Genomic DNA, 12,657 nt, shown 5'->3' on the forward strand with positions numbered 1-12,657 from the left:
GCTACCGAGGGAATTCACAGCGGTCATTATCACAGCTGTGTACATCCCCCCACAAGCCGACACAGACCGGGCAATCAAGGAACTGTATGGGAGTATAAGTGAGCAGGAAACTGCGCACCCTGAGGCCGCGTTCATTGTGACCGGGGAATTTAATAAAGCCAGTTTCAAATCAGTCGCACCAAAATACCACCAGCACATTAGTTTCAACACACGAGGGGACCGGGTTTTGGACCATTACTACTCTCCCTTCCGGGATGGCTACAAATCCCTCCCCCGCCCACCATTTGGCAAATCGGACCACTCTTCCATTCTGCTTCTGCCCGCTTACAGGCAGAAACTGAAACAGGAAGCACCCACCCTCAGAATGATCCAGTGCTGGTCGGACCAATCAGATTCTATGCTACAGGGAGATGTTCCAGTCCGCCTCTGATGACGACATCGAGCTTTACGCTGATAGCGTAATGTGTTTCATCAAAAAGTGCGTGGAGGACGTCGTTCCGACCAGAACACAGATTTATCCGAACCAGAAGCCATGGATAAATAGCGATGTTCGCGCGGCACTTAATGTGCGGACCTCCGCTTTCAATTCCGGGAATGCGGAAGAGCATAAACAAGCCAGTTATGCCCTCCGAAAAACAGCAGAACAGCAATCAGAACAGCAAAACGCCAGTACAGGAAAAAGATTGAAGGACAGTTTAACACCACCAACTCTAGAAGCATATGGCAGGGAATTAACATCATCATGGACTTTAAAGGGAATAAAAACTCTGCAATGAACACCGCTGCCTATCTCCCGGATGAGCTGAATACTTTTTATGCTCGTTTTGAGGGAAATAACACCACCCTCGCGGAGAGAGCTCTCACGGCCGAAGCTACAGAGGTTAGTTCACTCTCCGTCTCTGTAGCAGATGTAACCCGATCCTTCCAACGGGTGAATATCCGCAAAGCCGCGGGCCCAGACGGCATTCCAGGCCGCGTCAACAGAGCATGCGCGAACCAGCTGGCTGGTGTTTTTACAGACATTTTCAACCTTTCCCTCTCTTTGTCTGTAATCCCCACATGCTTTAAAACATCCACCATTGTGCCTGTTCCAAAGCAATCAAAAATCACTTGCTTAAATGACTGGCGTCCTGTTGCTCTGACCCCCATCATCAGCAAATACTTTGAGAGACTAATCAGAGATTACATCTGCTCTGTGCTGCCTCTCTCTCTAGACCCATTGCAGTTTGCTTACCGCAACAACTGCTCCACTGATGATGCCATTGCATCTACAATACACATTGCTCTCTCCCACCTGGAAAAAAAGAACACTTATGTGAGAATGCTGTTTGTAGACTACAGCTCAGCATTCAACACCATAGTGCCCTCCAAGCTAGATGAGAAAATCCGGGCTCTGGGCTTAAACAGCTCGCTGTGCAGCTGGATCCTGGACTTCCTGTCAAGCAGATGCCAGGTGGTTAGAATAGGCAGCAACATCTCCTCATCACTGACCCTCAACACTGGAGCCCCACAGGGCTGTGTTCTCAGCCCACTCTTGTATTCCTTGTACACACATGACTGTGTGGCAACACACAGCTCCAATGCCATCATTAAGTTTGCTGATGACACGACTGTGGTAGGTCTGATCACTGACAATGATGAAAGCCTACAGAGAGGAGGTGCACACTCTGACACACTGGTGTCAGGAGCACAAACTCTCCCTCAACGTCAGTAAGACAAAAGAGCTTGTGGTGGACTTCAGAAGAAAAGACAGAGAACACAGTCCCATCACCATCAATGGAGCACCAGTGGAGAGAGTCAGCAGCTTCAAGTCCCTGGATGTCCACATCACTGAGGAACTCACATGGTCCATCCACACTGAAGTCGTTGTGAAGAAGGCTCATCAGTGCCTCTTCTTCCTGAGACGGCTGAGGAAGTTTGGAATGAACCGCCACATCCTCACACGGTTCTACACCTGCACTGTAGAGAGCATCCTGACTGGCTGCATCTCCGCCTGGTACGGCAATAGCACAGCCCACAACCGCAAAGCCCTGCAAAGGGTGGTGCGAACTGCCAGACACATCATCGGAGGTGAGCTTCCCTCCCTCCAGGACATATATACCAGGCGGTGTGTGAAAAAAGCTCGGAGGATCATCAAAGACTCCAGCCACCCGAGCCATGGGCTGTTCTCACTGCTACCATCAGGCAGGCGATATCGCAGCAACAGGACCCGCACCAGCCGACTCCATGATAGCTTCTTCACACAAGCAATAAGACTTTTGAACTCTTGATCTCCCACGATCAAAATACATCCGCACTGAACTTTATTACTCTTAATCTTATATCTCACACCGGACTGTCATAAATTATATTATTATTATATTCTCTCTTAACAACTTACTATCAACCGACAGCCTGAATGTCAATACAGTACAAGATAAATAGCTGTACATTATATATATATATATATATATATATATATATATATATATATATATATATATATATATATATCATTATAATTACAATTATTATTACATTATTATATAAGTTTCACCTGAACTTGTATAGCAGAATACGGTGTAACACCGCTGCTGCTGTTTATCCCTCGATTCGGCAGTATTAATATAGTCAGCATTTGACTGATACTAAACAGTAATACTGATGCTTATTTAGCTATTTATTTTTATTTATTCGTTATTTTAATGGTCAGCATTTGACTGATACTAAACAGTACTGATGTTTATTAAGCTATTTATTGTATTTTTATTTATTCTTTTCTCAGTGTTCACTTCTAGAATTTGTTGACAATGTATAATAAGAATGTCAAATATTCTTTGATAAAAATATTTAAGAAAGCAACCTTCTGAGTACCTTTGCATAGTCATATCGTTGCAAAATTGGTGAAAAATCCACATAGAAAAGGTCTGTTTTCATTCCAACTCAAAAATTAAATATATCAGCCACCATATCGGTAAATGGTGAATTTTCCCTCTCTAAAATGGGTATCGGTCTCAAAAATCCCACATAATTTTCCTTCCTCATGATGCCATCTATTTTGTGAAGTGCACCAGTCCCTCCTGCAGCAAAGCACCCCCACAACACAATGCTGCCACCCCCCCATGCTTCACAGTTGGGATGGTGTTCTTCAGCTTGCAAGCCTCACCCTTTTTCCTCCAAACATAACGATGGTCATTAAGGACAAACAGTTCAATTTTTGTTTCATCAGACCAGAGGACATTTTCCAAAAAGTAAGATCTACGTTCATCTCTAGGAGACAGAATGAGTCTCCTTCCTGAGCGGTACGATGGCTGCGTGGTTCCATGGTGTTTATACTTGCGTACTATTGTTTGTACAAATGAACGTGGTACCTTCAGGCTTTTGGAAATTGCTCCCAAGGATGAACCAGACTTGTGGAGGTCCACAATTTTTTTTTTTCCTGAGGTCTTGGCTGATTTCTTTTGATTGTCCCATGATGTCAAGTAAAGAGAAATTGAGTTTGAAGGTAGGCCTTAAAATACATCCACAGGTACACCTCCAATTGACCCCAATTAGTCTATCAGAAGCTAACTGGCTAATTGCCTAAAGGCTTGACATCATTTTCTGGAATTTTCCAAGCTGCTTAAAGGCACAGTTAACTTAGTGTATGTAAACTTCTAACCCACTGGAACTGTGATATAGTCAATTAAAAGTGAAAACAATCCGTCTATAAACAATTGTTAGAAAAATTACACGTGTCATGCATAAAGTAGATGTCCTAAACGACTTGCCAAAACTATAGTTTGCTAATATGAAATCTGTGGAGTGGTTAAAAAAATGAGTTTTAATGACTCCAACCTAAGTGTTATGTAAACTTCTTTCTTCAACTATAACATGAAAAAAGTAATTGCCGAGTCATCCACTTCGAGTCTCCAGTCATTGGTCCTTAAGTCAATGTCAAGTTATTTTCTGCATTTAATCGAGCAAAAAACAAATCCAGAAATTTGCAACTCGAGTCAGACTCAAGTCAAGTCAAAAAACTCGAGTCCCCCACCTCATTTACTAAGTTAGGCCTGATTTTGGGGTGCAAAACAAAACAAACTCCTGTATGTAACACTGTGTTTTTTTATTTATATTTTACAGTGGCTGTCTCACCTCAGGAGCCACAAAGTTAGCCGTGTAACAGGGAGTGAGCAGCAGCCCATTGTCTCCTCTCAGCTGCTTAGCAAAGCCAAAGTCACAGATGCGAATGGAGTCTGGGTTTCCTGAATCATCCATGTAGAGGATGTTACTGGGCTTCAGGTCTCTGTGCACCACCTGCATGCGGAACATTAGAGAACATCAACACTCCACAAGTATCTGCACAGCTGACCAGCTCAAGCACAAGTTCTATTGGACTTTTTAACACACATATTTAATCAAGCTGTACAAAAATCAATAATATATGGACCTCCAAATAAAAAAAGGCCAATTCATCCAGTCATCCAACAGAATCAAATCACAAATATTACATTCGAAATGTTAAAATATACCATCTACTCACTTTCCTGAACAATAAAAATACACAGCTGTCAGGATCCCTCCTGCCTCCTAGGTGTGTGTGTTCAGGTCTCTCTTTCTCTCAGGTTCCAGTTTTCCCGCTCCTTGTGATCAACGAATGTTACAGCCTATCAGTGGCCTCCCTTGATTATCAGCCTCACCTGTTCCCTGTTTACTGATTTTCCTTCCAGTGTATTAACGTTCTCTGTCACCAGTTTTATTTTGCCAGATTGTTGTGTGTTCAAGCCTAACTGACTAGCCGATGTTTGATCTCCTGTTTTTCCCAGCTCTCTGTTAAGGTTAAGTATCTAGTTCTATGATTACTAGTTTGGAGTATCTCTGTTCTATTTCTGAAGTGCCAGTCTAGCATTCTTAGCTTTTGAGATTTTGGACCCTGTCTAGATTCGACTTGTTTTTGTTTCCTTTAGTTTATTTTATCATTTATTTATTTTTTAATCCCCTTTTCTCCCCAATTTGGACTGCCCAATTCCCACTACTTAATAGGTCGTGGTGGCACAGTTACTCACCTCATTCCGGGTAGCGGAGGACAAGTCTCAGTTGCCTCCGCTTCTGAGACAGTCAATCTGTGCATCTTATCACGTGGCTCGCTGTGCATGACACCGTGGAGACTCACAGCATGTGGAGGCTCATGCTATTCTCCGTGATCCACGCTCAACTTACCACGCGCCCCATTGAGAGCGAGAACCACTAATCGTGACCACAAGGAGGTTACCCCATGTGACCCTACCCTCCCTAGCAACGAAGCAATTTGGTTGCTTAGAAGACCTGACTGGAGTCACTCAGCACACCCTGGATTCAAACTCATGACTCCACGGGTGGTAGTCAGTGTCAATACCCGCTATGCTACCCAGGCCCCATTTCCTTGAGTTTTTGAATAAACCTCCTGCTACTACCAAGTCATATTGTGTTCTGCAATTGAGTCCTAAACCAGCACCATATCAGTACAAGAAGATGGACTCAGCAGACACAGACCAACTGAAGGCTGCAATTGAAAGCCAGGGCAGTCTTCTGGGTCATCAACACCAGTGCCTCCAGTCTGTTGACCAGCAACTTAAGGCCCTTTCTGAAGGTATGGCCAAACTCCAAGTGCAGCTGTCAGAGGCGCTGCCTGCTCCTTTATTAGTCCAGCCTGTCCCTGTGGCCTCATTGCCCTTATGATTGTGCCATAGACCTCCTTCCTGGCACCACTCCTCCAAGGGGTCGCCTCTACTCTCTCTCTGCTCCAGAGATGGAGGCTATGAACAAATACATCCAAGAGTCCATGTCAGCCGGGATCATTCGAACGTCTTCCTCTCCAGCTGGAGCTGGCTTCTTTTTTGTGGAAAAAAAGGACAAGAGCCTTAGACCCTGCATCGACTACAGAGGATTGAATGACATCACAATCAAGAACAGATACCCCTACAGATATTTATTGTGTCTGCAGGAAGCATAAATATGGATCCTGCCAAGGTGCAAGCAGTGGTGGATTGGCCTATTCTGACCACCCGACAACAGTGGCAGAGTTTTCTGGGCTTTTCTAACATTTATCACAAGTTCATCCGTGGATTTGGATCTCTGGCAGCCCCATTGACAGCCCTTACGTCCACCACCACTCCTTTCCATTGGACTCCTGCTGCCACTGCTGTGTTCACCAATTTAAAAGAGAACTTTATCTCTGCACCCATTCTGCCTCTCCTTGACCCTGCACTACAGTTCATAGTTGAAGTAGATGCCTCAGAAACCAGTGTGGGGCGGTGCTTTCCCAGAGGAGCCCTAAGGATCAGAAGTTGCATCCATGTGCATTCCTGTCTCATATCCTGACCCCCTCAGAGCAACACTGACATCAATAACCGAGAACATCTGGCTGTTAAACTCGCCTTGGAAGAGTGGCGACACTGGCTTGAGGGAGCGGAGCACCCCTTCACTGTCTGGACGGATCACACAAATCTAGAATAAGTCGAGACCACTAAAAAGGTTAAACTCCAGACAAGCCCGTTGGGCACTCTTCTTCACCCGGTTTAACTTTGTTCTCTCCTACCTTCCAGGTTCAAAGAATGGTAAGCCAGATGCTCTGTCCCACCAGTTTGCTCCTGAGGGGGAGGCGCCTGACCCTGTGCCTTGTTGCAGCTGCCCAATGGGACATTGAAACTAAGGTATTGGATGCCCAATGTCAAGACCCGGGCCCAGGTAACATCCCTTCCAAATGCCTATGTCCCTTCTCCTTTTCGGTCCCAAGTGTTACATTGGGCCCACTCCTCTAAATTGTCCAGTCACCCTGGCATCTCCCGAACACTTGCCTTACTCCTGAGACTATTTTGGTGGCCCTCCATCAGGTTGGACGTCAGGGAATTTGTCACAGCTTGATCAGTCTGTGCTGAGCAACAACAAACCCCATTTCAGGATTGCTACGCCCTCTCCCTGTTCCACTTAGGCTCTGGTCCCATGTTGCCCTTGACTTTGAAACTGGCCTCCCTAATTCTCATGACTGTTGTCAAACGTTTCTCTAAGGCTGCCCATTGTGTTCCCCAAGCCAAACTCCCCTCCTCTAAGGAGACTGCACAGCTCCTCATTACTCATGTATTTAGGCTACACAGTCTTCCCACTTACATAGTTTCTGACAGAGGCCCACAATTCACCTCAGGGTTTTGGAAGGCTTCTTTTCCCTTATTGGTGCTTCTGCTAGTCTCTCCTCAGATTTTCACCCCCAAACTAATGGCCAGACAGAACGCACTAACCAACAACTAGAGGCTACCCTCCGATGTCTGGCATCTGAAAACCACTCCACCTGGTCTCAACAGCTCCCCTGGGTAGAATACGCCCATAACTCACTACCAGTATCCTCTACCGGCCTCTCTCCGTTCCAGTGTTCAGTGGGTTATCAGCCACCCCTTTTCCCTGCACAGGAGGTGGTGGTTGCAGTTCCCTCAGCCCACACTTTTGTCTGTCAGTGCCGCAGGACCTGGAGATCTGCCCGGGCTAAACTTCTCCACTCCGTAGCTCTTTTCAAAAGGCATGCAAACCGTTGCCACAGAAAATCCCCTAGGTATCGCGTGGGACAGAGGGTTTGGCTCCGAGGTTCGTTGGCCCATTCCCCATTTCCAAAGTTATTAACCCTTGCACTGTGCGTCTCAGACTCCCCCACTCTCTCAGGAGAATACACCCCTCCTTCCATGTCTCCAATATTAAGCCCTTCTGTTCCAGCTGTCTCTCCCCACCCACCAAGCCCCCTCCCCCATCCATACTCATTGATGGAGGAATGGCCTACTCGGTCAAAAGGCTACTCGAGGTCCGTCATCAGGGAAGAGGTCTACAGTACTCTACGGTGGACTGGGAGGTCTACGGACATGAAGAGTGATGTTGGGTACCTGCTAGTTTTATTCTGGACCCCTCTCTCAGAGACTTTCATCAGCGCCACCCTGATGCCCTGGTTGGGACGCCTGGTGGCATCCGTAGAGGGAGGGGTACTGTCAGGATCCGTCCTGCCTCCTAGGTGTGTGTGTGTGTGGGAGGGTCTCTTTCTCTCTCTCAGGTTCCAGTTTTCCAGCTCCTTGTGATCACATGAACGTTCCAGCCAATCAGCGGCCTCCCTTGATTATAAGCCTCACCTGTTCCCTGTTTGCTGATTTTCACTCCAGTGTATTTAATTTCTCTCACCAGTTTTATTTTGCCAGATTGTCATGTGTTCAAGCCTAGCTGCCTAGCTGATTTTTGATGATCTGTTTATCCAAGCTCTCTGTTAAATATCTAGTTCTATGATTACTAGTTTGGAGTATCTCCGTTCTATTTTTGAAGTGCCAGTCTAGCCTTCCTAGCTTTTGAGTTTTTGGACCTTGTCTAGATTCGACTTGTTTTTGTTTCCTTGAGTTTTTGAATAAACCTCCTGTTACTACCAAGTCGTAATGTGTTCTGCAATTGAGTCCTAAGCCAGCACCATGTCAGTAGCTTTGAAATATGCATTCGATGTATTGAGCCAAATGGTCAGTTGTGACTTTACAATCTTCTAGTAGTCTTCTATTATTACTTCTCGTCAACCTGATTTGCAGGTCAGAGTTCACCAAACTTGAATGTTTGTGAGCTGCAGAATGTGAAATTTCTTGCTATGAGCTAGCATTCCTGCATTTGGCTTTGGTTTGTAAACAAACTGTGGCTGCAGTAAGTCATATGACAATGATTTTGTACACTATAAAGTGAAAGTGTCTCACCCCCTGGCAGTGCAGGTAGTCTACAGTTTTGGTAATGGTGTAGAGCACAGCACTGGCCTCTCGCTCTGAGAAGAACTTTTGCCGGAGGATCTTATCCAGCAGCTCTCCTCCCTTCATCAGCTCTGTCACCAGATACACCAAACGACCCTCATCATACACCTGAATCACACACACCCACATACACACAACTGAGACTTCAGTTACTCTAACACACACCTTCTAAACACAGAGTGCAGTGTGTGAGAGAGGGTTTCACTCACGTCCTTTAGTGTGATGATGTTGGGATGTTGGCCATACCGCATCAGTATCTCGATCTCCTCTGACGGGTCTCGCTTGCTTTTGTCAATAATCTAGTAAACACAGCAGAACATGTGAATGTTAAATGCACACTCTTTTGGAATGGATTCTTTGAGACATGAGAAATGATTGTCATGAAATGCCATGTGCCTCACTTTGACAGCGAACTCCATGGCGGTCACTCTGTGAATGCAGCGTTTGCAGATGGAGTACGAGCCCACGCCAATGTCCTCCTTCAACTCGTACACATCAGAGAACTGAGCCGAGCCACTGTGCATCTGACTCAACAAACAACTGACTTACACACAATATCAACTTTCTCCAAAAAAAAAAAAAAAAAAAAAAATTTATCCAAAAACAGGGAAAAACAAACAAAAAACTAAGTGTACTATAATCTTTGCCATATATACATATTAATCCTATTTTATTACAAAACAGAATATTATATTTAAAAAATATATAATATATTCAATATAAACGTAATTTAAAATATTTTATTTAGAGGTGTTAAAATTAACATCTAAAGCAATTAATGGAATATTAACACTTTTGTATCACCTTCAGACCTGATGTCGGTACATTATCCCTTACCTGCAGAAGTACAAGACTGATAGACATTTTTAGTCACTACATAGTTTTCATACTTCCATTTGTGTTATTTTATAGCTTTGATGACTTTGCTATTATTCTAAAATGTGAAAAACTTGTTTAGCAGAGTTAAGCTGGAGCACTCAGCAATGGCAGCACACCGAACGAACTCAAGAGCACATCTGTCACTCAGGGCACAAGATAAAATGCGTGTGTATCAAGCACAGAACCATTCTGAAACCACTGAAAACACCATATCATGAGCCTCATAGATGCTCAGAGTATGTGTTATACACGGACTCTGTTTACATTCAGTTAGCTGGGCACATAAGTGCAGCACAGCGGGCAGTGCATTTAGAACTATTTATTAATTAATTAAATCACGGCCCTCGCGGTTTGATAAATCACACTAGTTCATATCGCGATTTTTATTCAGCCCCGCATTTATAACTCTTCCGCCCCTTGTTGAACAAGATTGGCTCACATGCCGATGCCAAAGTAAATGGAAAAATATGCCCCCTTCCTTCAGTTGGTCAGTAGATTCTAGTTCATTAACGAGGTGTACCACTTCATCCAGTTTGTTTGCGAATGAGATTTTTCACAGCCCTTGAGAGTAAATGCTCTATTCCTGTCAAATGCAATACCACTGTGCATGCGCTGTTGTAGCCAATCACAAGTTTGTCAATGTATGCCACTTTTTTTTTTTTCTGAGTTCCCAACTTGTATTAGGGTAGTGAACAATATTTACAAATCAGAAACTTGCATTACAGTAATTCCGACATGGCATGAATGGAGCATTAACAAACATACAGGAGGTTATCGGTCAGAGAGGAAACATACTATATATACTGTAGTCTGTGAAAGTCTGTGTGTTTGTGTGTATATATATATATATATATATATATATATATATATATATATATATATATATATATATATGTATGTATATATTCTTTATATACACAGTATCTGCAATTGTGCTCAAAAGTTTGCATACCCTGGCAGAAATTGTGAAATTTTGGCATTGATTTTGAAAATATGATTGATCATGCAAAAAAAAAAGAAAACACAAGGTGACACACACAGGTTTAAATGGCAGTTAAAGGTTAATTTCCCACACCTGTGGCTGTTTAAATTGCAGTTAGTGTCTGTGTATAAATAGTCAATCAGTTTGTTAGCTCTCACTTGGATGCACTGAGCAGGCTAGATACTGAGCCATGGGGAGCAGAAAAGAACTGTCAAAAGACCTGCGTAACAAGGTAAAGGAACTTTATAAAGATGGAAAAGGATATCTAAAAGGTGTGGCTGTTTCAAGGAGAACACTACTTGTTGACCCCTCTCCAAACATAGCGCTTATGGTTGTGACCATAAAGCTCTATTTTGGTCTCGTCACTCCAAATTACAGTGTGCCAGAAGCTGTGAGGCGTGTCAAGATGTTGTCAGGCATATTGGAACCGGGCTTTTTTGTGGCATTGGCTTCTTTCTGGCAACTCAACCATGCAGCTCATTTTTGTTTAAGTATCGTTGTATTGTGCTCCTTGAAACAACCACACTGTCTTTTTCCAGAGCAGCCTGTATTTCTCCTAAGTTACCTGTGGGTTTTTCTTTGTATCCTGAACAATTCTTCTGGCAGTTGCGGCTGAAATCTTTCTTGGTCTACCTGACCTTGGCTTGGTATCAAGTGATCCCTGAATTTTCCACTTCTTAATAAGTGACTGAACAGTACTGACTGGCATTTTCAAGGCTTTGGATATCTTTTTATATCCTTTTCCATCTTTATAAAGTTCCATTACCTTGTTAAGCAGGTCTTTTGACAGTTCTTTTCTGCTCCCCATGGCTCAGTATCTAGCCTGCTCAGTGCATCCACGTGAGAGCTAACAAACTCATTGACTATTTATACACAGACACTAACAGCCACAGTGTGGGAAATTAACCTTTAATTGCCATTTAAACCTGTGTGCGTCACCTTGCGTGTCTGTAACAAGGCCAAACATTCAAGGCTATGTAAACTTTTGATCGGGGCCATTTGGGTGATTTCTGTTATCATTATGATTTAAAAAGAAGCCAAACAACTATGTGATGATAAATGGCTTCATATGATCACTATCCTTAAATAAAAGACAGTTTTTTTGCATGATCAGTCGTATTTTCAAAATCAATGCCAAAATTTCACAATTTCTGCCAGGGTATGCAAACTTTTGAGCACAACTGTATATATATTTAGAATTTACTTGTCCTTTTTATAATCACATTTTAGCTTTTTAAAATGTATAAATTCTACATTTTAGCAATTAATATGTCATGACATTGCAAATGTTATTCATGATGAGCTGTAACTGTTTGAAATAATTTTTATTATTTGCAAATATTTTGCTTTGAGGTTTCATTCATTTGTTTGACAAGCGCTAAAATGGTACTGTCTCATTAAGAAAACCAGCACTTCAAAATGAGCATCTGCCATGACAGCGCATATTAAGGAGAGAAGAGTTGCACGGTTTCTTTATCGCATCTGCATTATGTCTGACTAGAATAAATGCTTCTTTTTACTTTTCGATGAATAACTGACCTTAAAGAACAGAAAGGATATTAAGAGACATAATTCAATGAGATGAGTGCTTGGATCTTATCTTTGATGGACACATATTAAATGGAGCTGGTCAAACTAAATTTTTACACTCATAACGTGAATGAAATCCAACTGTCATGTTACGCCTGTCTGTGGTAAAGTTGAACCAAAATCAGAGTTGACCTCATTAAATGCAGTGTTTCTATGGCCTATCATGGCTCAAACTAAGTGATGGTGAAATTCCATGCAGCCAATCCATGAAGTAAATTTCCTTCAGAATTCTCATTCATACAACACAACATGTAATAAAAGGATTTTGGTGTTAAAGTTCTACACCACTACACTCAACCACTGGCCAGTTACTAATGACGCAAAAATTGGTTGCATATGCAAGTTGTAGAGGTCTGTGTATCCACATTGACATATGGTAAAAAACACAAAGAACAGACCTTTGATGTTTGATGTTTAAAATCAAAACGAGCTGTGATTGGTCATATTTTCATGTCG

At 43.0% G+C, this 12,657-nt stretch overlaps 1 protein-coding gene across 7 annotated transcripts in view; it reads right to left on the reverse strand.

The window, feature by feature from the left end:
• The window catches only part of rps6kal (ribosomal protein S6 kinase a, like), a 101,858-nt gene that overhangs the window by 41,484 nt on the left and 47,717 nt on the right, over positions 1-12,657 (reverse strand). For all 7 annotated transcript variants that reach the window (XR_007892586.1, XM_051650579.1, XM_051650574.1 and 4 more), the window contains exons 15-18: positions 9,152-9,274; positions 8,960-9,049; positions 8,700-8,858; positions 4,114-4,275 (exon numbers count right to left, since the gene is read on the reverse strand). Coding sequence is in view for 6 of the 7 variants with exons in the window: in XM_051650579.1 (XP_051506539.1) it covers positions 4,114-4,275; positions 8,700-8,858; positions 8,960-9,049; positions 9,152-9,274 (534 nt within the window). In the remaining variant the exon portion in view is untranslated. The remainder of the gene's footprint in view (positions 1-4,113; positions 4,276-8,699; positions 8,859-8,959; positions 9,050-9,151; positions 9,275-12,657) is intronic.

Source organism: Myxocyprinus asiaticus, chromosome 22 (genome assembly GCF_019703515.2).
Source record: "Myxocyprinus asiaticus isolate MX2 ecotype Aquarium Trade chromosome 22, UBuf_Myxa_2, whole genome shotgun sequence".
In the NCBI taxonomy this organism is placed as follows: domain Eukaryota; kingdom Metazoa; phylum Chordata; class Actinopteri; order Cypriniformes; family Catostomidae; genus Myxocyprinus; species Myxocyprinus asiaticus.